Raw genomic sequence first — 26290 nt, 5'->3', positions numbered from 1 at the left:
TCCACCACAATCCCACTCACTTTGTCAGACAGAGAAACACACACACAAACCTGTGGGACTCTGTAGGGTCCTACTAATGTTGACATCTGAATAGAGATCTCCCTCTTAGCTCCATCAACAAGAGCCAAAAGGTTTTCCTTCCTTCCACAGCTGTAGTTGGGAACGTTGGCTTCTCCAGTAGAGAGCATGTCCATCAAGGCATCTGAAGTGGCAAGGGCATTGACATAGTTGTCATGGATATTGTAGCCAAGTGTGAGATTGGGCAGAAACTGGGGATTCTTGTTGACCATTTGAATGGCAAAAATTAGGATTAGCTGTTTAAAATAATTTGTCCTACTGTAAAAAAAAAGTTCATGTTATTATCATCAACAATAGAAACAACATTTTTTCAATGTAATCCTCTTTGTCTCCAGAAGGCTACTGTGTCTTAAGCCCATACAGATCCAAAGTTAAATGATAGCCAACTATCAGCGGATAGGTTTTATGAGCATTGCGAAGATGGGATGGAGGTTGGAGGTTGGAGCTCTGCTGGTGCAGTAGTTAGAATGCAATATTGCAGGCTAACTCTGTCCACTGCCAGGAGTTTGATACTGATGTGCTTGAGGTTGACTCAGCCTTCCCTTCTTCTGAGATTGGTAAAATGAGGACCCAGATTGTTGGGAGAAATATGTCGACATTGTAGATTACTGAGAGAGAGCTTTAAAGCACTATGGAGCAGTATATAAGTGCTATTGTTATTATTATTGAGAAGGTGGGATGGAGATAGTCCTCCACCATGGCTAAAAATCACAAAGACACCATTATTGCAGCAGTCCTAATTTTCATCCACCATGTAACCTGTATTCAAAATTATTCATCCATTAAAGTATAAGCATATAACCCTAACTTTATAATCATCACTATGTAAGGAAGAGGATATTTCATAAGGGACCAAAAAAAGCAATTGTAAAAAGTTATCCTCTATTCCTCTAAGGATCAGGCATAGAATATGAATGAACAGTTATTTAAATATGGCAATGGGCTGGGCAGAGGAATCTACAACCTTTCAATCACTACGTTAAACCAAACTCAGTATCCCAGTGATGAACGTACTATTAGACAGGAATGCATAAATAATCTAAGACTGGCTTCAGGTTTTATTTGCCACATATTTGAATCTGAGTATATTCCACAAAAGAAGACAAAAGAAGAGAGCCATGAAAATCAAAATGATTCAAGAAATCAGGTCCTGCAATATAGGAGTAAGTGAAATAAAGAGTGTTAGAACTGCAAATGAATGCAACTCCATCACACTGAATAACTTACGAACGAGACTGACTAGAAGGAGCCATGTTGAAAGGCAACGTTCTAGGTGATGATGTTGTTTCAGTGGTGACTATGCCAATGAAATGGTCTCCTGGACTGTAATAGTTCCATGGTTTTTTCTCATCTTGGTTCTCAAAATTCAGTGGACATTTTATTCTAAGTTTCACAGAAACTGCCTGAGACACCAGCAGAATCAGAAGCAGAAGATCCATAATTTATAGGATTGAATCAATTCCTTTCCTGTTTCTGAACATGAACAAGAAGAATGAGAAAAATTCAAGGCACCTTCACTTTCCTGATTCAGACAGAGACAAACCAATCTCCGCCTGGAAAGGAGAGAAAGATACATTCAAGAGAAAAACCTCTGCTTGTCCCTTAACTTGTGCTGTCCCTTTTCTGATGCAAGATCCCTTTCATCTTTCTTCAGTCTGATGTTTACATCAAAGGCAAAAAGTAGCAGAAGAGGTCTTAAAGATTATAATTATGAAACTTAGAGTGAGAAGAAACTTCTCCTCTTGGGATCCTGAAGTTCTTCCATGGTTCCAAATGTAAAGGGACAGCTGCACAATCTTAGCATCTTAGTGAAAAGTCACAAATCCAGCCCTGGGGCACTGTTCTGTATTGGTTATAATCCTTCCTGTCAAGACATGTCCAGAAACTGATGCTGGAGGAAGATAGCTCAACACCCACTCCTGCTGTCCTTCAATGGGAGCACTGGAGACAACATCAGCTACTGCTACAGTGTATGGAGTTTGATGGTATTCTAGGTTGGTAACAGTTAACTTTAGTGCTGTATTCTAATGCCTATTAAGTAATCAGTACCCTTGAGCCCTGTCTAATGTTAAGAGTTGGGCCCGTTTGTCAAGGCTTTTTGAGTGTACCTTGCTACTTAACTCTTTCATTCCTGTTTTGGCCTGACTCAAGGCTTATCCACAGGATATAGTCAACTTATGACAGCTCATTATTTGTGCAAATTATTCAAATTGCTAATAAAGAATTTTGGGAGGCTGAGATGATCATTTCGAACTCTTTATGTTCTCATCAGTCAGTCATACCCTTTATCTGACTGATATGTGTGTGTGTGTGTGTGTGTGTGTGTGTGTGTGTGTGTTAAGAATTTGTCAAGGCTTTTTGAATGCACCTTGCTAATTAACTCTTTCTTTCCTGCTTTGGCCTGACTCAAGGCTTATCCACAGGATATAGTCAACTTATGACAGCTCATTATTTGTGTAAATTATTCAAATTGCTAATAAAGAATTTGGGAGGCTGAGATGTTCGAAATGATCATCTCAGCCTCCCAAATTCTTTATTAGCAATTTGAATAATTTATATATATATAAATTTTTGGATGAGAGCTTTCTAAGAGCAAGAAAATGATAGCCTATGGATTTTGTTAATAGGGATAATTTTTTAGAGTGGATAGAACACTTAATATTTTGTCCTTGATGTTCTCTCCGCTGTCTTTCATCTTTGTGTAAGACACTGAGATCATTTATATTTTGAAGTACCTTCGATTATTAAATAAATAACGGCTCTGAGATCTGAAGCTGTGAGGGTGGCAGTGTCCACAGCATGGTGGATGCTGCAAACTGATTTCTTGCTACACCCTCCCAGAAACTGGTTTTATCCTTCTTCTTTTTCAGTGGACAGAGTTGGTGAAGTGGGGACCTTTTGGCCTAGTCATCTCTGAGACTGTGTATGAATCCTCCTGAGAAAGAATGCCAAATGATTGGTAAATGTGGTTGGGATTCCCCATTTTCCTGATGTCCCTGAGTTATTTTTTCTTTTGTGATTATGTTCTTATCTAGAGGGGAGGACACTGATATTTATACACTGGTTTATAAGAAGTAACTGGGGGGGGGTTGAGCATGAGTTTTGTTGTTTATTTTGGCTCTTGAGGTGTTGACTTGTCATAACCCAGGAGAATGGAGAACAGAAGGGATGTTCCATTAGGCTAGTAGCCTAGCAACAGAAAAAAGATTCCAATCAGTGACAGTTGGCTGCAGCCACATTCTGAGGAGGGTCAGCTTATAGAAGAGATTTTGTTCCCTCTCTTCTCTTTGCTGGAAATGACATTTAATGCTCAAGTGTGTTCCCTGCATATAAATTTGACTCTTGAACCTTAGACGCTTGGACTGGCTGATCTTGGACCAACTTTAGATGACTATTTTGCAAGCTCCTTTTTGAAAAAACACACTTGGCAGGCAAGCCCTGGCTTTGTTTGACATTTTTGGGACATATTATTACAAGAAAATTCTGGTTCAAATCCAGGCTGGGTCTTCCAAAGAGCACACAGTACAAATTACTTGAGGCAGAGGTGGAGTTCATTTGATATGTTTACTTTTATACAGCAGCTTTTCTATTGTCCCCAGAAAGTACATAGTCTGCCTTTAGGGGATTACTGAAGGGCACAAAGGATCCAGTAGAGAGGAAGATATGGCTTCAATCCCATATTTGTAATATTTACCTTTTGTCAGTCAATGGTGGTGACCTTGAGGATGGGGAGTTTATGTGAGGAAATGTATCATTGGAATTAGGAACTGGTAATATCTAGAGCAGACATGTCAAACACAAGGCCCGGGGGCCAGATCCGGCCCGTGAAGTGGTTTCATATGGCCCGCAAAGCCATCCTGGAAACAGTGAGGGAACAACCCCCACTGCCTTGGCTCCAGCCCAGAGAGCCTCCTTCTGCCAGAGACCCTCAGATCTGTCCCACTCCTGCCCAGGCCCCCATAGGCACCCTTGATGCGAACGATGTAGAGCTGGCCATGCCCACCCAGTAGGCCACGCCCACCCAGGTCATACCCACCTGGCCCCCTGAGGGCAACCGTGTTCTGTTCCATCCTATTACCGGCCCTGCAGAAAAGGCAGGGACAACCCCTTTACAAAAAGGCAAGAGGCTGGAACTAAGCCTGCCAAATTTATTGACACAAAACAGAGCAAACTGAGCAAAACAAAGCACAAACCATGAAACAGGAGCTATTCAAATGGTTGCCTTCAGCAAACCAGCCCTCCCACGCATTCCCCTTTTAAACAGTTCAAGGCATGGCTTCTCTCTGCCTCCTTCCGAGGTGCCCCATTGCCTTCCTCTGTTTACTCCTGATTGACTGCCTCCTGCATCAGGCATCCTTGAACAGGGCCAGCTGTGGGTCATCTTCATCCACGCTGTCAGGCTCACACAGCTGGGTCTGCGTAGTAACCAGATGGGAGGGGCCTGGCTGAGAGCTCTGCAAAGCCTCAGAACTGTCCTCTGCAGGCTCTCCAAACCCCCCCTCCTCCTCCTCCTCTGAATCGTCCGACCCAACTGCCGAACTCACTGGCTGACCCTGAATCACAACAAACCGCAATGCTGATGCGGCCCTCAATGAAATTGAGTTTGACACCCCTGATCTAGAGAGAATAAATATCCATTAAATATCCATTTTCTTCCAGTACTACACAGACCACAGGGGAATGGGAATACTGATTCCCATACAGCTTTTGCAGGACATCACTCATATGTCTTCTCTTTTAAAGGGTTGCTTCAGTCAAGTATTGGCTAACCTGTATCCTGAAGTAAAGAAGGACTACCAGCAATTTAAAAACATATAACTTGATGTATCTGGTCTCTTAGCATAAGAAACCAGAATGAGGTTGTTGTTGTTTTTTTCCTCACTGAGGAAGGTGAACAAAGAGAATGAACTCAGCAAAGAGCTTAATTCAAGCACAAATACTGGCCTAGGGTTTAAAAAAATACAAATTTCAGGCAACAGAATTTATTTTTTTAACTGAATCCATGGCCTTGGGAACTAGCTAAGCCTGTCTTACTTATTTATTTGGTCACCTTATCCCAATTCTCAAGGCATTTTGAATTGAGGCAATGATGGAAACCCTGGACAGAAAAAATCAACAGAGAGAAATGTCTTGCATGAACCATCTGAACACACAAACTTTATTCCCAATACTACTCCAGCTATGACTAAAGAGGCAGAGGGTGGATCTTTCCCCTTTTACCCTTCTCCTTAAGGGTTTAGTCTTCAAGGAAGGGAGGGAAGATCAGGGAATGGATCACTTGCTCTCCTTGCTCCCCTGTTTGGGCTTCAACTCCAACCCTTTCCCGATCATTGGATGTGGCAAAAACAGTTCTCCTCTAGTTTCTGGAAAATGTGGGCTCTCCCTGCAGCTCCCTAGTGAAGTCTGGATAGTGACATTTCAGGAATGTCCTCCTGATATTTTCTAGTGTATATTCTTTTCCTATTCACATGGCACAATGCTGAAAGCTTTCCATTTGGGGGACCAGAGTATCATGTGGCTTCTTTGGATAAGAGACCAATCTGGTATGAGAATGTTTTTCTTCCTTGGATCAAACATTTATAGAGGTTGTTGAGCTTTCTAGGTGCTGTTTTGCTGTTGGATCATTACCTTTTGGTAATGTCCAGACAGGGAGTTAAAGCAGTGATGACTTAAGTCTTGAAATTCTGAGATCCCACAACATCTACAATGTCATAAAACACCTGCAAAATAACTGGCATAAGTCATCAAAAGTTTTGTAACTGGGAGTCATCTGGTGTTGTTAACATCTAGATTTAGTGCCCTCATCTACTTTCAAGAACAGGTGAGAGAGGAACACACACACACACAGAGAGAGAGAAAGAGAGAGAGAGAGAGAGAGAGAGAGACAGAGAGAGAGAGAGAGACAGAGAGAGACAGAGAGACAGAGAGACAGAGAGACAGAGAGAGTTTTTTGTGGAAAGAGATATATAGAGACAGTTTTGTGGAAATTTGTCTCCTCTGCATTTGTTTCATGTTAATATAACTATCTTATTTCTTATCCAGTCCATCCCTGGCTGCATGAGAATTGTAATTATGTGTGCAATTACTTCACTGTTTGAAGATTATGTTGAATTTTAATTTGACTAGACTAAAACGTTTCATATTTCTATTCCATTTGGTTTTTTTTTAATAACTTTAATTGTTAAATTGGTGCAAAGGAAGCATACAAGCACAATAAAAACTGCAACGAAAAATGAAATGTTATGAACCTAAAAAGAATTTCACTATTATTTCCCTACTTTTATCATTAGATATTCCTTAATATTTAGATCTGGCCTCAGAATGATAATGTAGTATTTGGGAAACAAGATGCAGTGCTTTGACAGATGAGCACAATTCAAAGCACATGAATTTCTTAGATGGTGAAGTATCTTCTTCCAGCATCACTTTCTGGACATGTCCTAACAGTACCCCCAGGGGTATATTTGTAATTTTTCACTAGCATGCCTTTATCCAGCTATCCCTCTGCACATGGAACCCAGGAAGAACTTCAGGATCCCCAAAGGAGCAGTTGCTTCTCATTATTATAATTATCACCATCCTGGTCTGAGAACCTTTTCTGCTAATTCACCTGTGACTGCCTTTGATGTAAACATCAGATTGAAGCAACATGTAAGTGATCTTGTACCAGACAAGAATAAATGTCTCTAGTCATGCTGAGTGTTGTGCTCTTGAATGTACTTTTGTCCTTTCCAGATGAAGCTCAGTTTATCTCTGTTTGAATCAGGAAAGTCAGTGGATATTCCATTTTGTGAAAGTGCTTTGAATTTTTCTTATTATTGTTTAGAAATGAGAAGGGAATTGATTCAGCTCCATGAATAATGGACCTCTTGCTTCTGCTTCTGATACTCTTGGTGTCCCTGCCAATCTCTGGGAAGCATAGGATGAAGTGCCCACTGACTTTGATGCATCAGCATGGAAAAAAACCATGGAGCTATTACAAGCCAGGAGACCATCTCATCAGTGTAGTCACAACTGCAGCAAAAGCACCACACATAACTTTGCTTTTCAACATGGCTCCTTATAGTCAGTTTCACTTGTAAGTAATTCAGTATAAAGGAATTCACTTCCTTCATTTACACTTCTAATACTCTCCTTCTTTTCTTCTTATTTCATGTACTCGTATATAGCAGGATCTCTCTAATGTCTTGAATTGTTTTGATTTTCACAACTTCCCTCTTTGTCTTATTTTGTGGAAGAGACTCAGATCCAAAGATGGGGAGGGGAAAAAATACCTGAAAGAAAAGATTATTTTCTTTGACTGTCCAGTCCTGAGTTCATCATTTGAATACTAACTTTAGCTAAAAGTAGTGATTGAATACTTTTTAGCTGCATGTGCCCAGCCCATTTCCAGATTTAAATAACTGCTCTTTGATATTCAGTATCTGACCCTTAGAGGAATAGAATGTGGCTTGTTTCTACAACTGCTTTTCTGAGTCACTTATGGAACATTCTGCTCCTTTTATGGTAGTTTACCTTTAATGATTGAACTATTCTGAATTCTTGTTCTTGGAGAAATAGCAACAAGAAATGAAAATCACCACCAGTAGAAATGTTGATATGTTTGTGGCTATTAACTCTCTAGCCCATCTTTTTAACACTAATACAAATTTAATGGTGATGGTTGACTATCATTGGCCTCTGGTTTAAAATCAGTCTTGAATTAAGACTCAGTTTGTGTGTGGAGATAAATAGGATCATATTTTTTTAAAAAAAGTATTTTGCTGTTGGGGTTAATGATGGTGTGAGTAACAGGAGCATTTTTACACTAGTTTATCTGTTGATAAGTCAAGAATACTGCACTTCATTTTCGCTATTCAAGTGGTCAACAAGAATCAGTGGGTCCTGCACAATCTCACACTTGGCTACAATGTTCAGGACAACCTTTTGAGCACAATTGGTACTTCAGATGCCTTGCTGGACATTCTCTCTACTGGAAAAGCCAATGTTCCCAACTATAGCTGTGGAAGGAAGGACAACATTCTGGCTCTTCTTGATGCAGCTCTTGAAGACATCTCTTTCCAGATGTCAACATTAATAGGCCCCTACAAAGTCCCTCAGGTTTGTTTGTGTGTTCTTCTATCTGGTAAAGTTTGTTTGGTAGGGGTGGTTTAGTGATAGATCCAACATTATTTTCTGTATGAAATTCAAGAGCTGTTTTTCACCATGGTCATTGTAAATGTCATGCCTAGGGGGTTGGGATTCATAGTGGGGAGGGAGCAAAACTCAAAGCAGCCATATCCTCTCATGAAACCATCTCCATTGCTTTGGGGGCTTCTATTCCACACTTTTGAAGATGAGAGGAGGCTGTGTGGCCATTTGAACGGGTATTCTATGCACAAAGACGGATCAGCAGTGATTGCAAGCTAATGTTTTGTACATAGTCTTAGCCAAAACAATGACTTTGTGAATTGTGAAGAAATCTCAGATTCCTGAAAGGAAAGCCAATGAATTATCTTACATACAGTTGATAAAACATATATGTCTTATGGACTCATAGGGACTCTTGAGTAGAATTGAGAGTGGGTAGATGAAAACTGCATCCTTGCAGAAAAACAAGCAGGCTTTGAAGAGAAGAAATATGTGGAGACAAAAGTGTGCTGATCTTAGTGCAGCATTTGACACAGTAAAAAGAGAAATATTATGGAGGAAATTGATTGTCCTTAAAATAGAACCTGGACTGGGCTTCCGGTGGCTGCGCGGTGCCGGAGACAGCCTTCCCGGGCTGCCCGCGGCTCAGCTGAGTGATTTTCGCCCGAAACAGTGCCAATCAGCTGTTCGGGCGAATTTGAAGCCCCCTCCTCGGGAGAAGAGGAGGGGGTGAGGCCCCAGGTAGGGGTCGAGTTCTCCGGGGCCGCCTGAGCTTTTAGCTTGGGCGGCTGAAGGATCGAACTCCCCCGTAGCCTGGGTTGCTCCCAGCTGGCCAGTGCCTCTGCTCCTGTTTCTTGGAGCAGAGCCAGGCGTCTGCGACCACCCCTGCCTGAAGGAAGGACTATGGAATAAAAAGAGCAGGCAGAGCGGTACAAGAGGAAAAGGTGATGAGGATTACTTTATTTTACTCTCGAGCTTGATGGACTTTTTAAACTTAAAGTGAAAGTGTGTCACAAGTGAAAGTAAAAGATGGCGGCTAAACCTCCCCCTAAAACTCTTCGGAGTGCTGGAACTTCTCCGGTGCAACAATCATCATTGCAGGCGTTGTATCCTCCTGATGTATTGACATCGAAGGACTTACAAGATGCTCTTGAAAAACTTACTCAGGTAATTTTGGAATCAATGGCTGATAAATTTGCACAGATGGAGGAGAAATTGGAGAAGTTGGAGAAGAGAATGGAGGAGAGGATGGAACAGAAGTTCAGTGTGATGAAGGTAGACATTTTGTCTTCAGTGTATAAAGTGGCTGGATGTGTGGAAGATTTGGAGGAAAAAGTGGAAGATTTGACTCAAAAGAATGCCATATTAGAAGCAAAAGTATTGGAGAATGAAGATTTAAGAGACAAAATGGATAGAGAATTGAGTCTTGCTCAATACTTTCAGATGCAGTTTGCCATTAGAATTAGAGGTTTAAAGGAGAATATTAAGGAAGATCTAAAGCAGCTGGTTTCTGAGGCTCTCGAAGTGGTATTGAATCAGCCAGCATCTGAAATAAAAGGAGGCATGGATAAAGTGTTTCGTGTGAATTCATGGATTGCTAGACAGAGAAAGCTGCCTAGAGATGTGGTGGTTTATTTTGCAAAAAGGGAAATTAGAGATGAAGTTATACAAGCTGCCTATGATACTAAAGTGGTGATTGCTGATCAAGAAGTTCTGGTTCTAAAAGAAATTCCTCCAAAGATTTTAAGGAGAAGGAAGGATTTTACGTTTCTTGTGCAAGAGCTTAAGCAATGAGATATAAGGTTCAGATGGGAGATCCCAGCTGGGTTGATGGTGATGCATGAAGGTAAAAGGTACCGTTTGGTTACTGTGATGCAAGCGCGTGATTTTTACAATAATGTTTTAAAAGCAACCCCATTAACACTTCTGGAAGCTGCAAAGGGATCTGGAGAAGGAGAACATCAAGAGGCTGAAGATGGACAGATAGAGGAGAAGGCTGCTGGAGGAGATCAAGCTACAACTTCTTTGGATGATCCCAGAGAACAGAGGGTGACGCGTGCTGCTTTAAAACGATCAAAAAAGATAAAAGAACAAGATCAGCAGAAGTCTATGGAACTTTCACAACGTACTTACAGCCAAGCAGTGGGAGGTGGGAAAAGATTTGGGTGAGGAATGTAAAATTTACACAAGCTTGAAATTTAAGAGAGAATTTTTACAAAATGTTTTATAGAGGGCATTTAGATCTTAAAAAGCTAAGTATGTATCTGAATTATTAGCCTAAATGTTGGAGGTGTGGTGATGAAGACGCAATATATTCTCATGTATGGTGGACTTGTAAAAAGGTTAAGGCTTTTTGGATAAAAGTCTGGTAGAACATACAGAAGATTTTTAAACGGACTGTCGAACATAGAAGAGTGGACTTTAAAGGTTTCTCACCTGGTTGAAATGGCGAAGATTTTGGCCTATTTGAAAGATTATTTGCAAGAATGCTATACTATGGAAGGGAGAAAATGGATTGAGTTTATCTAGAACAAGTATAGGGTTAAGAAGTTTTATGTAGTATTTGAATAAGTCTTCTTTCTTTTTTTCTTCTTTTATCTTAGTTTTTTTTTATATATATATTTAATATTACTAAGGTTTGCTTTATCCTATATAAGCTAGAGAGTGATAGATTTTAGAGTTTATGGTTGTTAGTATATGGTTGTTTATGATTGTTTTTTTTATATATACCTTGTATTTAGCTCTGGGAAGTCGGGGGGGGGGAGGGAGGGGGGGAGGGGGGAGAGGAAGGGGGGGAGGGAGAAGGGAGGGGGAGGGGGGATTTTTAAGGGAAAATTGTTTGTTAAAACTTTTCAATAAAAAAAAAATAGAACCTGGACTGTTGGCCCTGAGTAAAAACTTTTTCTACAACACTTTTTTGAGAGGGTGATTTGGACTCAGTGAAGACATGGGAAGAAGGATTGATCCTTTCCAAGGGGTAAGACAAGGGTGCATACTTGAACCGTTGTTATTCAGCTGGACATTAATAATGTATCTACACCAATGAACCAATTTGAAGTATACATACCCAAGGCCCTAAATCCATGTTGTAACACCTTGTTATAGACTGACTGTTAATATATGTTATTTATTTATTAAATTTATTGGCCACCCATCTTACCACAGGGTAACTCTGATATATTTGTATCATTTTGGTTGTGTTGGCTGTGAAGAAGACTTTAATCATGCTATCATAATACTTATCTATCATTAGCAAATCATAGTCAAAGTTTTAAAAAAAGGACAACATAGCCACTGATGGCTTTTAAATGTTGAAGAAATGGAGTAACACCTTTCCTTACCCTAGTTTTCTCTGAGACTAGATCTTGGCTCTCTCATGAGAAAATTTACTGCTTCCATTTAAAAATAACCACAGTTACCCAACTTCCTCAGTCCCATTTATGAATTATGCAATGCCAGGTTTAACCCCATGCTCGTATTTCAAACTGAGATTTAGGACTTAAAATATATCAATACTAGAACAAACCCAATCACATAATCTGAGAAGTATCTTCGAGGTAGATACAGGGATGTCAGCTGTTGTCCTTAGAAATGAATTGGGAATTTATATAATTTCCTCTTTGTCTAAAATGAAGGCATATACCAGCTTTATCAATGGGATGGGCAGCAAAAATATTAATTAATAATAAATGAATGAATGAATGAATGAATGAATGAATGAATGAATGAATGAATGAGTGAATGTATAGTGTGAAAGCTATGAAACCTCCCAAAGTTCTGTATTTTAGAACAGGCAAACATTCAATTAAAGATGCCTTGGTTTGTACAACTGACAAATTATATTAGGAGCTGTGGTCTCCCTTTCTCTCAGAAAACTGGAGAAGAAGGTAAAAAGGTTTCTGCACAAAGTATCCAGGAAAATAATAATAATAATAATAATAATAATAATAATAATAATAATAATAATAAGAAGAAGAAGAAGAAGAAGAAGAAGAAGAAGAAGAAGAAGAAGAAGAAGAACAAGAAGAAGAAGAACAAGAAGAAGAAGAAGAAGAAGTTGGAAGGGACCTTGGAGGTCATCTAGTCCAACCCCCTGCTCAGGCAGGAAACCTTATACCATTTCAGGCAAATGACTGTCCAGTCTCTTCTTAAAAACTTCCAGTGTTGGAGCATTCACTGCTTCTGGAGGCAGGTTGTTCCACTGGTTAATTGTTCTAACTGTCAGGAAGTTTCTCCTTAGTTCTGGGTTGCTTCTCTCCTTGACTAGTTTCCATCCATTGCTTCTTGTCCTGCTTTCTTTATCAAAGCAAAGAAAGATATAACCATCCTCAGTAAAACTGGCACTTTGAAATGCATGTGCCATTATATACATACCTTCCAAACTGCAAACTATTTAAATGATGAAATGCCTAAACATCTTAGGTTAGTATTACTCAAGCAAAATTTGAGGAGCTGGAAACAATGGAATATTTAACTCTGGAGACTAGCTTCCAGAGCTAGAAGATGTAACATATCTATTATTTGAATGTGAATTGTATAAAAAAGAGAAGTCGGTATCTTGAACTGCACATTAGATAGACAACCTAATGGAATCCTTGTATTAAGATAACATATTTCCTGTCCAGTCAGAATTCAAAAATTACATTGAATATGGGCCTTTATTGGAACAAATTGGTTCAGTTGAGATCTGCATATGTGGGTCTCATGCAATAAATTTTACGGGTGATCCAGAAATATGATTTGCATTCTTTATCCTTATTTTCTTCTACTTATTTCTTTTATTCTGTATTTAGTTATAGTCTTGTTAATGTCCCATGTTTTATATTTTATACCTTGAAATGGACTGATAACTAATAAAAAATAAACCATTCTAATCTGTTCGTGGGAACAGAGCTGAATTTATTAAAAGAAAAATATTTTGGACTTCCTCTGGCCCAAAATATAACACAACATTTTTCATTGCTTTTTCAGATCAATTGTGCATTTGGTTCAGAAGCTCTGAAGGAAAAAAATCAATTCCCCTTTCATCATCAGCTTTTACCCAAAAAACGGTTCTTCTATAAAAGAACTGTCCAAGTGCTTCTGCACTTCAGATGGACCTTCATTGGTCTCTTTGCTTCAGACACAGAGGAGGGAGAGAGTTTCATGAGGATTTTGACTCCTATGCTCGTCAGGAATGGAATTTGTGTGGTTATATCACAACAATTCTCAACAAGTGAAAATACGGCAGCCTTCAGGGATGCCCTCTCTAGATGGAGACAAGTCAATGTCTTTGTTCATTTCATAGAATTTGTTTCCCTTTTGGACAGAATCCTTCCTTTCCATTTAACACTTAGGCATTTGCCAGGACCCACTGAAGGGAAAGTCTGGATCATGGCAACTTATGTGGATTGCCCATTTAAAAGCAGTAGAATTCTCACATTTGTCCATAGTATTTGGAACTTCGCTTTTCAGGTTAGAAAACAGAGAAAAGATTATGGCTTTATGTCAGGTCTCTTTCTGGAACGCAAATATGAAGATCGGTCTTTTCGCTGTTCTTTTTCAAAGCACATCTTTTCTGTCAAAGGACGAAGAAGATGTACCCAGAAAGTGCCACTGGAGACCCAAAAGAAAAGGGACAGTATCTGGATGCACAATGACTCCTATATTCACAGTTTTATTTTGACTCTGGCCCATGCCTTAAATGCTGCATATTTATCCATATCCCGGAGGAGAAGAAAGGAGGGTAAAAATATATTGTGGGATCCAAGGCTGCAACCATGGCAGGTATGAGGTCCCAACAAGGATCCACCAAATGAAATTCTCTTTCAGAAGAAATCCAAAGGAGAAGAAGGCGAACCATCTCAACCTCCTTGTGCTAGAAAAGGCCAACACATTTGGCCAATCTAATTGCTCAGCACATAATGTTTCAAAGAGCTAGCCCCCCATGAGAGATATATTTCAAGACCAAACCTCGCTAAATTTAAAAAGGATATATGCATTTTTAAAATTGCTTTATGTATAGGTAAAGGTAAAGGTTCCCCCGCACATGCGTGCTAGTCGTTTCCAACTCTAGGGGCCGGTGCTCATCTCCGTTTCAAAGCCGAAGAGCCAGCGCTTGTCCGAGGACGTCTCCGTGGTCATGTGGCTGGCATGACTAGACGCCAAAGGCACACAGAATGCTGTTACCTTCCCACCCTAGTGGTCCCTATTTTTCTACTTGCATTTTTACGTGCTTTCGAACTGCTAGGTTGGCAGAAGCTGGGACGAGTAACAGGCGCTCACTCTGTTACGCGGCACTCGGGATTCAACCCGCCAAACTGCCGACCTTCTGATCGACAAGCTCAGCGTCCTAACCCACTGAGCCACTGCGTCCCTTTTTATGTATAGATTTGTGATTAAAATAGAATTTTAACTAATTTAACTATATAAATTTGGAAAACCGGAGAGCACCTAGCTCAACCCTTCCTCTCTGTAGCAATCCCTGTAAAAGCTTCTCTAACTGATGGTTGCTCAATCTTTGCATTAAGACAATCAGTGAAAGAGAGACCAAACATGCCTGTTTTATTGGCTCACCTCTAAAACTCTTCATCCTATTAGGATATTTTCCTTTGTATTCTACCAGATTCTCCTCTCTTGTGACTAAGCTCATTTTACTGTGACCCACAGACTGAAAGAACCATATTTCAGTTATTGGAAGAGTGCTTATATCCTCCTTTGTCCAACAAATAAAGTGTTTAGCTGAAAAAGATCTTCCCAGACTTGTAATTTTCAGCTACTGTAGACCAACATGGCTCTTTCTCCTTGTTGTCTTTCTTCACATTTAAGAGCAGTTCCTTTGATCTCTTTCTTGGCTTCTTTACCCTTCCCTAAATCTGATCCAGGTTTTCTGTAATGTCTTCTCCAGCATGATTCTGCAATGGAACCTGGTATTTAATAATAATAATAAAGTTGGAAGGGACCTTGAAGGTCATCTAGCCCAACCCCCTGCTCAGGCAGGAAAGCTTATACCATTTCAGACAAATGGCTGGCCAGTCTCTTCTTAAAAACTTCCAGTGTTGGAGCATTCACCGCTTCTGGAGGCAGGTTGTTCCACTGGTTAATTGTTCTAACTGTCAGTAAGTTTCTCCTTAGTTCTAGGTTGCTTCTCTCCTTGATTAGTTTCCATCCATTGCTTCTTGTCCTGCCCTCAGGTGCTTGGAAAATAGCTTGACTCCCTCTTCTTTGTGGCAGCCCCTGAGATATTGAAACACTGCTATCATGTCCCTCCTCGTCCTTCTCTTCATTAAACTAGACATACTCAATTCCAGCAGCCGTTCCTTATATGTTTTTGCCTCCATTCCCCTAATCATCTTTGTTGCTCTTCTCTGCGCTCTTTCTAGAGTCTTAAAATCTTTTTTACATTGTGGTGACCAAAACTGGATGCAGTATTCCAAGTGTGGCCTTACCAAGGCATTGTAAAGTGGTATTAATACTTCATGTGATCTTGATTCTATCCCTCTGTTAATGCAGCCTAGCACTGTGTTGGCTTTTTTGGCAGCTGCAGCACACTGCTGGCTCATATTGAAATGATTGTCTACTAGGACGCTGAGATCCCTCTCACAGTTACTACTATTGAGCAAGATACCACCTATACTGTACCTGTGCATTTGGTTTTTCTTGCCTAAATGTAGAACCTCACTTTTTTCACCATTGAATTTCATTTTGTTAGATAGTGCCCAGTGTTCGAGTCTGTCCAGATCCTTCTGTATCTTAAGCCTATCTTCTGGAGTATTGGCTATTCCTGCCAGCTTGGTGTCGTCTGCAAATTTGATGAGTTCCCCATCTATCCCCTCATCCAAATCATTAATGAAGATATTGAAGAGCCCTGGGCCCAGAACAGAGCCCTGGGGCACCCCACTACACACTTCCTTCCATGTAGATGCGGTTCCATTGAGGACCACACACTGAGTATGGCCTGTCAGCCAGCTACAAATCCATCTGGTGGTAATGCTATCGAACCCACATTTTTCTATCTTATCAAGTAGTAGGTTGTGATCTACTTTATCAAATGCCTTACTGAAGTCCAAGTAAATTATATCTACAGCATTCCTCTGGTCCACTAGTTTTGTCACTTGGTCAAAGAATGTAATAAGATTTGTCTGGCATGATCTGTTTTTGACGAACCCATGTTGACTTTTAGTGATGACTTTGTTTGCATCAAGGTGTTCGCTGAGGGGTATTTGAGGGGTAGTCTCACTAGGGCTTTATAAAGCAGTACTAATAACTCACGTGATCTTGATTCTATGCCTCTGTTTATACAACCCAGGATTGTATTAACTTTTTTGGTTGCTGCTGCACACTGCTGGCTCATAGTTAAGTGATCATCCACTAGGACTCCAAGGTCCAAGATCATGGGAAAGAAGAAATCCAGTTTTCTGTCTTTAAGGTTCTTGGATGTTTCTATTCTAGTTCCATCCCTTTCTGGCTAAGAATGAGTTTTGGAATTTTTCCCGTGACAAACTGTACTTGAAACCAAATGGAGATGTAGAAGGAGATCTGACAATCAGGAGCTGCTTGGTTTCCACTAAGGAGAATTCTATACTAGAAAACCTGGGGAATTTTGAAAGACAGAGACTTATTATCAACCAAGATGCTCTTTCACAGTTAAAGTTGCTCAAGAAGGTGAGTGAAATATTGGCACTTTTTCTGCCTCTTCCAAAGCTTTAGGACCTATTTTAATTGGGCTAACTGGATGACCTTGACCAAGAATTGAATGTGGGGAGGAAAACCCTTGTAGGTTTCTTAAATGGCTTGGGAGACTATGGTACTATTGAGCAAGGTTTCCTTCAGAGGCTATAATATGGAATGCTGTTTTAAGTATTTCAGCCATGCTAAGGGACTATACGATGGGTAGGCAACCTTGGCTCTTTTATGACTCATGGACTTCAACTCCCAGAATTCCTGAGTCAGCTATGCTGACTCAGGAATTCTGGGAGTTGAAGTCCATGAGTCATAAAAGAGCCAAGGTTGCCTACCCCTGGACTATACCTTAGGATAGACATCAAGGTCATTTTGTGTCTTCTCTGCAATCTGGTATCTCCATAAAAAAACTCCATAAAATTACAGAGGCTCTGAAATCCTGGGGATTGTGCTGCGGATAGCCTCATATTTGATTGTTCCTTATCTCAAAGTAGCAAAGGAAACAGCAATTATTTTGGCCAGTCCCCAAGTTCTCAATAGGGTGGAAGAAAAGCATGGATAACTCTGGCCAAGGCTGGTTTTCTTAAGAACATCAAAGGCTATAAACCTGCCCTTTCAGGGGACCTGATCTCCAAACATGAGAAATTGGAATCCAGTGAAATTCAGTAAAAACTGGTGTGTGGTACTGTTGGTCCCAGTGAGAAATAAACTTTGGAATTCAGATTCAGTTTATCCTAGTTGGAAAAGTGTCGCCTCATAGGCAAGGTCCATAGTTTATGATGTTCTTAAGCAGACCAGACCAGGTCAGAGTTATTTATGCTTCTCTTTCACCCCACTAGTGCAATAGGGTTTCTGCTCCAAGGAAAGAGGGTGAAGCTTTCAGTTTATAATCATAATGACTGGTCTGATGGGAGATAAATCCCTGGCCAAGAAAATTGAAGCATTGAAACTTGACTTGAAAGTGAAGTTATGATATCAGAATTAATGATGGAGAATTAGAAAATAAATTCTATTTAGTTCTGGCCTTTGATTTCTAAGAGGGCACTTAATCTGAAAGCCACTTGAATGCAATTATTGATCTTGATCTTGTTCCCTAGGGGGAACAAAGGAGGCTCAAAATTTATCTAATAATAAATATGAATTTGTCTTTCTATGTCAGTTGGTGTTGCCTTTTCTTGTATATCTAAGTCTCACATGCTGCAGCAAATGATGTTTGAATTATTATTTTTTTTGAGGACATGTTCTCATGATTCAACTCCTTGTAATTTCCCAACATTTCTAGAAAAGACTTAGTCTCCTTTGATCAAGATAGCAACAATTTAAATTGAAGAAAATATGTAGAAAAAACCCCAAAGATCATCTCCTTTAAGTTTGACAGTCCCAATTAGTTTTTATGTAACTATGTATTTATATATATTTATATGAAGCCCAAAGGGATGCGGTGGCTCAGTGGGTTAGGACGCTGAGCTTGTCGATCGGAAGGTCGGCAGTTTGGCGGGTCGAATCCCGAGTGCCGCGTAACAGTGAGCCCCTGTTACTTGTCCCAGCTTCTGCCAACCTAGCAGTTCGAAAGCACGTAAAAATGCAAGTAGAAAAATAGGGACCACTACGGTGGGAAGGTAACAGCGTTCTGTGCGCCTTTGGCGTCTAGTCATGCCGGCCACAGGACCATGGAGATGTCCTCGGACAAGCGCTGGCTCTTCGGCTTTGAAACGGAGATGAGCACTGGCCCCTAGAGTCGGAAACGACTAAAGGGGAACCTTTACCTTTACCTATATGAAGCCCAGAGACTACTTGTCTAATATTCATGTTGGCCTCCATTTTCCATAGATGGTTAGTCTTGACAATTATTATTTTTTTTGTAATTCCTTGTTTTTCTGCTTAGTCTCTGCCTGAATCCAAATGTGTGGGAAAATGTCGTCCAGGATTTGTCAAGCAAGTTCAAGAAGGAGAGCCAGTCTGCTGCTATGACTGTGTTCCTTGTCCAGAGGGGATGATCTCCACTCAGGAAGGTGGTTGACCAAAAAAGAAAAAAAGGGGGAGGGAGGCAGGCCTCATGCCAGTGGATTTATCCAGAGCATTTTTTTTATAAAAGTGCAAGTTGAAGGACAGACTGCAGTTCTACTGTTTTCTAATTTATTTTTAAATTGCACAATTTTATATCTTAATGGAAGAATAACAAAACAAACTTGAGGAAGGGACTCAGAAGAAGTAGGAGTGTGTCGCAGATTTTGCAAGCTTTACTAGTGCCAGATAAAGCAACCTCTTCTGCTTTTCGGTTTGGATATTCCCTTCCATGTTTCTCTGTCTAAGAATATTTGAGTTCCTTGAAACTTGAGGAAAGGTCTTACACCAACTTCCTGGAAGAGGGGGGTTCTACATGGGCCTCCCCCTGAGAGGACGACCAAGAAGGTATCATTGGTCCACAATGAGAGGGTGTGGACAGTTATGGTTGCACCTCATTAAACCCATTTAACCATTTATGTGAGTAGACAACCCCAGATTGTTTGCAGGACTAGCTTTCTCTACTGGTGAATTTTCACAAGATAGACATCCTCTGAACTGGGCCTAAAGAGTAAACTGACTCTTAAACAGGAAATTAAATTAAACAGGACATTCTTCAGGTCCTAGGACTTTATAGACTTTAGCTATACTGTAGATATATTTTCAAAAATAGATTCTTTTTAATTTTCTGCTGAGGAATTGTTAAATTGAGGGATTGTTTTAAAAAAATGTTGCTTTCATTGAATGTTCTTCCAAGACCATATTTCTTGAAATGTAAAAAGACAGAATAGTAAAGAAATATTGGTGGGTTGTATGTTTTTTTTGTCAGATATGGAAAAATGCACCAAGTGTCCTGATGAGAAATATCCAAATGAGAATCGAGTCCAATGTATTCCCAAAGTCTTAACCTTCCTGTCTTATGAAGAACATCTGAGTATTATCCTGATCTCTTTTACCCTAGTCTTGTTCCTAACCACAGGCCTTGTTTTAATCACATTAATTAAATACCGAGAAACTCCTATTGTCAAAGCCAACAACCGGGACCTCTCCTACATCCTCCTGGTCGCCCTCCTGCTTTGCTTCTTGTCTCCTTTTCTCTTCATTGGTCAACCAAGGAAAGTTACCTGCCTTCTCCGACAAATGGTTTTCAGCATCATTTTCTCAGTTGCCATTTCTTCTCTCTTGGCCAAAACAATCACAGTGGTACTGGCTTTCCTGGCCACAAAACCAGGAAACCGAGTGAAGAGATGCTTGGGGAAAAGCTTATCCAACTCCATCATCCTTTCTTGTTCTGCCATCCAAATTGTCATCTGCTCCATCTGGCTTGGAGTTTCTCCCCCATTCCCTGACTTTGACCTCCACTCTCAGCCTGGAGTCCTCATCCTACAATGCAACGAAGGCTCTGTTGTCATGTTCTATATCACCCTCAGCTATCTGGGCTTCTTGGCTGCGATGTGCTTCATGGTGGCTTTCCTAGCCAGAAATCTCCCTGGGGCCTTCAATGAAACCAAGCTCATCACCTTCAGCATGCTGGTCTTCTGCAGTGTCTGGGTGACTTTTGTGCCCACCTATCTGAGCACCAAAGGGAAATACATGGTGGCTGTTCAGGTCTTCTCCATCTTGTCCTCTAGTGTTGGTCTGCTGGGCTGCATCTTCATCCCCAAGTGTTACGTGATCATTCTGAAGCCAGACCTAAATACAAAGGAACAGTTTACAACAAGAAGAAACTTAGACATGTGAGAAAGAGGAATTTACATTTAAATTTTTATTTTATTAAAAAGATTAAAATACAAAATTCAGAGGGAAAATAAATTAAAGAAAAAAATTAAACTCTAAGCTAAACCTAGAAAATGGCCCAAAGTGTTCTCCATAAATGAGGGAGTCCAGCTATTTCACTTGAAATTATTATTTCACTTGAAATTATTATAGGACAGCTGCAAAAGAGTGCTGTGAGTTCTTGGAAAAATGGAAGTAGGTTAACAATTTAGAAAGATAGAAGGAACCCATGAAGCAACCTTGACACCTCATTTCTCATTACATTTTATCAAACCTGGCATGGCAGTTCAACTGATGTGGTCCTTTTTATTTAGACAAAAACTCTTTCTTAAGGATATTAATGGTACATAGCTGGGGAAGTAACCTGAGACTTTCTAGTTATGAATATTCATGTTTATGTGATCTATTAGATATGCATATGCATAATTATCATTTTGTCCTCCTTTCCTGAAATGTATAAATATCAGTGCATCATTTTATCTGCAGGATTTCCTCCCACTATTTTCAGGAGGTAAAGTCCTCCAGTGTCCACTGAATAAATAATAACTGCAGTGAGCCTTGATTATTGCATTTTTTTATTGTTGTTATTATTATTATTATTATTATTATTATTATTATTATTATTATTGTTGTTGTTGTTGTTGTTGTTGTTGTTGTTGTTGTTATTTGGTGGTCCTGTGTTGGATTCTACAGAAACGGATGTCAGGTGGATTTCACAATCTTACATTCTTCTTTTTTTTTAATTGAAAAGTTTTACAATACATTTTTGAATAAAAAAACAAAACAGCCCCCTCCTCCCCCTCCCCTCTCCCCTACCCCCTCCCCTCCCCTCCCCCCTCCCCGACTTCCCAGAGCTGAATACAGGGTATAATAATATAAACAAGCATAATCTAAAATATGCTAACAACAATAATAAAACATTAAATTCTATCACACTTTAACTCTCCATAGTCAAAATATTAATAAAATAACTACTAACTAATTATACGTCATAAAAAGCTACTTATTCAAATGCTAAATGATACTTTTTAGTCCCATATTTATTCTGAATATATACAATCCATCTTCTCTATTCCACAATGTATCTCTGTTGCGATTGATCTTTCAAATATGCTGAAATCTTTGCCATTTCCGCCAAGTTAGAAACTTTCAAAGTCCACTCTTCTATAGTCGGCAGTTCTTCCTTCTTTCAATATTGTGCTACTAAAAGTCTCGCTGCCGTAATTAAATGCAACATCAACTTTGTATCTTACAATCTTCTGTCTGTGACCAGGGACAACAGCTGGGGCACCCATATAGGATGAGTGTTGTGAGATTGATCCTATGTCCCATCCTGCTGACACCGTACAGGGGTGTGTGTAAAGCTACAGACTATTTCTAAAACTCTATTTTGGTTAGAGGGAGTTGTTGAATATATGTGGTCCCTTCTATTCCATTTCTCAATCGCCCCTGACCCTGCTGACTGGATGTGTCCGGAAAGCAAAGGGGAATTTGGCCTTTGAGGGGAGGGGGGAGTGTATAAAATAAATGATGACATGGTGTAATATGTTATGTACTGTTGTTCATCTGAGGTTGTATTTACCTACTTTTAAGAACTTGTAAGGGCCAGATGACTTTTACTATCTCCTGATACATAAAACCATAGAAATCAAAGAGGGTGTACTTACTTTTCACATGACTGTAAAACCTCTGTGAGTCACCTCCCATAAAAGCAATACTGGGATACAATCCCCAAAATGACAGAATGATCTCAGTTCGAATCCAAGGCAAACCATTCAATATCACAGTAGTCCAAGTCTATGCCCCAACCATCGGTGCTAAAGAAGATGAAATTGAACGGTTCTATGAAGCCCTACAGCACCTTATAGAACTAACACCAAACAATGATGTCCTTATCATCATGGGGGATTGGAATGATAAAGTAGGAAGCCAAAAGATAACTGGAAGTTCGGCCTTGGAGTACAAAATGAAGCAGGGCACAGGCTGATAGAATTTTGTCAAGAGAATACGATGGTCATAGCAAACACTCTTTTCCAACAACCCAAGAGACGGCTCTACACATGGACATCACCAGACGGTCAACGCAGAAATCAGATTGACTATGTGCTCTGCCGCCAAAGATGGAGAAGCTCTATACAGTCAGTAAAAACAAGACCAGGAGCTGACTGTGGCTCAGACCATGAGCTTCTCATTGCAAAGTTTAGGCTTAAACTGAAGAAAGTAGGAAAAAACACTAGGCCACTCAGGTATGAACTAAATCATATCCCTGATGAATAAACAGTAGAGGTGACAAATAGATTTAAGGAATTAGATCTGATAGACAGAGTGCCTGAAGAATTATGAATGGAGGTTCACAACATTGTACAACAGGTAGCAACTAAAATCATCCCAAAGAAAAAGAAATGCAAGAAAGCAAAATGGCTGTCTGAGGAAGCTTTGCAAATAGCTGAGGGAAGGAGGGAAGCGAAAGGCAAGGGGAAAAGAGAAAGATACACCCAATTGAATGCAGAATTCCAGAGAATAACTGGAAGAGATAAGAATGCCTTCTTAAATGAACAGTGCAAAGAAATAGAAGAAAACAATAGAATAGGGAGGACAAGAGACCTCTTCAAGAAAATTGGAAATATAAAGGAAACATTTCATGCAAAGATGGGCATGATAAAGGACCAATATGGCAGGGACCTAACAGAGGTAGACAAGATAAAGAAGAGGTGGCAAAACTACACAGAAGAACTATACAAGAACAAGCTTAACATCCCAGATAACCACAATTGGGTGGTCACTGACCCTGAGCCAGACATCCTAGAATGTGAAGTGGGCCTTAGGAAAGCTGAGCAACAACAAAGCTAGTGGAGGTGACAGTATTCCAGCTGAGCTATTCAAAATCTTAAAAGACACAGTAAAAGTGCTACTCAATTTGCCAGCAAATTTGGAAAACTCAACAGGGGCCACAGGATTGGAAAAAGTCAGTTTACATTCCAATTCCAAAGAAAGGCAATGCCAAAGAATGTTCAAACTATTGAACCATTGCACTCATTTCATATGCTAGTAAAGTTATGCTTAAACTCCTACAAGCTAGACTCCAGCAGTATGTGGATCAAGAACTACCAGAAGTACAGGCAAGATTTCAAGGATGCAAAGGAATTAGAGATCAAATTGCCAACATATGCTGGATCATGGAGAAAGCTGCTAGGGAGTTCCAGAAAAACATCTACTTCTGCTTCATTGACTATGCTAAAGCCTTTGATTGTGTGGATCACAATAAATTGTGGCAATTTCGTAAAGAGATGGGAGTACCAGACATCATGAATGGATGGTGAAGTTAATGGAGCTGGGGGGGATGGTGATTAAAGAAAATGATTTGTCTAGCTTTTATTCTGCTTGGAAACCACTGTTGGACATTTGCATGACACTGGAAAAAATGAAATTTCAACCTTAGGACTAGAAATGTATTACATATGAGGGCAATTCAGAAATAAACCTCTGTTTGGTTATCAATGAAAGACACTTGCAGGTCAACATAATCTGAGTTATGTTGTTGTTAGTTGAGAAGTCATGTGCAACCCATCATGACCCCATGGAGAATGTTCCTCCAGCCCTTCCTGTCCTCTACCATCTTCTGGAGACCATTTAAGCTCACACCTACTACTCCATCCATCCACCTCATTCTCTGTCGTCCCCTTCTTCTATTGCCCTTAATCTTTCCCAGCATGAGGCTCTTCTCCAGTGAGTCCTTCCTTCTCATTAGGTGACCAAAGTATTTGAGTTTCAACTTCAGGATCTGGCCTTCTAAAGAGCAGTCAGGGTTGATCTCCTCTAGGACTGACCGGTTTGATCGCCTGGCAGTCCAAGGGACTCGCAGGAGTCTTCTCCAGGACCATAGTTCAAAGGCCTCCATTCTTTGGCACTCAGCCTTTCTTATGGTCCAATTTCACAGCCATACATTGTAACTGGGAAGACCATAGCCTTGACTATATGCACTTTTGTTGGCATGGTGATGTCTCTGATTTTTAGTGTGCTGTCTAGATTTGCCATGGCTTTCAAGCCTAGTAGCATAAGATATTCTATTATGGACAGAAAAGAGCAAGACCTTTCTTGTAAAGTACTTCTGAACTTGCTTGATTGTATTCATGTCCGATATGCGGTAAGGATTCCAAACAGTTGAACAATATTCTAGGATTGGCCTAATGCATGTTTGTAAGCTCTAGTTAGCAATACAGTATTCCCCCCCCCAAAAAAAAACCCTTTGTAAATTTAAATTCACAACTTTTAGTGCTTTTTAGCAAAGCTTTTACAATGAATTTTAGAATATAACTCATAAGAGATAAGTACGTCCTGGTCCTTAACAAAATGAGGATCATCTACTAGTCAATACCACCTAACTTATACTTTACATTCTGGTTTTGTTTTCCAACATGTAAAATTGAACATTTCTTAACCAAATGCATAGGCCAAAGGGGCCCCACTCCACTAAACACATTCACAGAAAAAGAAAAGGGACCATGAGGTTGCTCCTAAGAGATTTCTGGCAGGTTGTTTCAAGAAATCAGCTTGCACCATGGACCATTTTATTTTATTTTTTATTTTATTTCCATTTATATCCCGCCCTTCTCCAAAGACTCAGGGCGGCTTACAAGCTTAGCAGTAGCCTTCATTCTATGTATATGCCTGCTTATTAGGGCTTTCACACACACCCCAAGCGGCATTATTACAAAGCCAGCTTAATTGCCCCCAACAATCTGGGTCCTCATTTTACCTACCTCGGAAGGATGGAAGGCTGAGTCAACCTCGAGCCTGGTGGGATGCGAACCTGCACTAATTGCAGGCAGCTGGTGTTACTTAAGGAGGCATCAGCCCACTGCTCCACCAAGGCACCATGTTGTTAGAACTGCCACCTTCCCAGCTACAGACATCATAGCCCTCTGTTTATTTAGTAAAGCAAAAAAGTTCCCAGTGCTTACAAAAATATGGAAGGACAATAGAGAGAGCGTTAAGAGAGTGTTAAGAGCCATGGTGGCACAGTGGTTAGAATACAGTATTGCAGGCTAATTATGCTGACCACCAAATGCCAGCAATTTGGCAGTTTGAATCGGAAGAATAGAATATAGCTGGAAGGGACCTTGGAGGTCTTCTATTCCAGCCCCCTGCTCAAGCAAGAGAACCTATACCATTTCAGATAAGTGACTGTCTAGTCTCCTCTTAAAAGCCTCCGATGATGGAGCGCCCACGATTTCTGAAGGCAAGCTGTTTCATTGTTTAATTGTACTCACTGTTAGGAAGTTTCTCCTTAATTCTAACAGTGAGGACAGTTAATCAGTGAAACAGCTGTAATTACCACTACAGCACCCCAAAGGTAAGAAAAAACACTGAAAAATCACTGAAAAAGGCAATTCTTTATTCCTTTTTCTTCTCTGGAAATTCCTCAGCATTTGCCATACCTGGGGCCACCACCTACACAACAAACATAAAAGACATCCCACCCTTTGTGGTGATCACACAACAGGGAAGTCAGCACTGCTGCCCATTTCATTAACACGGAGACCAGCAAAGTTGTGTGTGGCTTTACTTACAAACGGTTTCATGTCACAAGTGGCTGTGACGATAGACAAAACACACCAGCTCAAGATTGACTCAGCCTTCC

At 40.2% G+C, this 26290-nt stretch overlaps 1 protein-coding gene and 1 long non-coding RNA gene across 2 annotated transcripts in view; both read left to right on the top strand.

The window, feature by feature from the left end:
* Window positions 1-26290, top strand: part of LOC310635946 — an 871275-nt gene that overhangs the window by 416412 nt on the left and 428573 nt on the right. The window lies entirely within an intron of this gene.
* The window catches only part of LOC310633274 (vomeronasal type-2 receptor 26-like), a gene marked incomplete at both ends in the record, with an annotated part of 160537 nt that continues 141185 nt past the window's right edge, over window positions 6939-26290 (top strand). Inside the window, one exon of the mRNA XM_083350974.1 lies at window positions 6939-7143. Coding sequence (XP_083207100.1) covers window positions 6939-7143 — 205 coding nt within the window. The remainder of the gene's footprint in view (window positions 7144-26290) is intronic.

Source organism: Vipera ursinii, assembly GCF_947247035.1.
Source record: "Vipera ursinii genome assembly, chromosome: 2".
Taxonomy (NCBI): Eukaryota; Metazoa; Chordata; class Lepidosauria; order Squamata; family Viperidae; genus Vipera; species Vipera ursinii.
The sequence above is the reverse complement of the archived record's forward strand: the minus strand, read 5'-3'. Positions and strand labels throughout refer to the sequence as shown.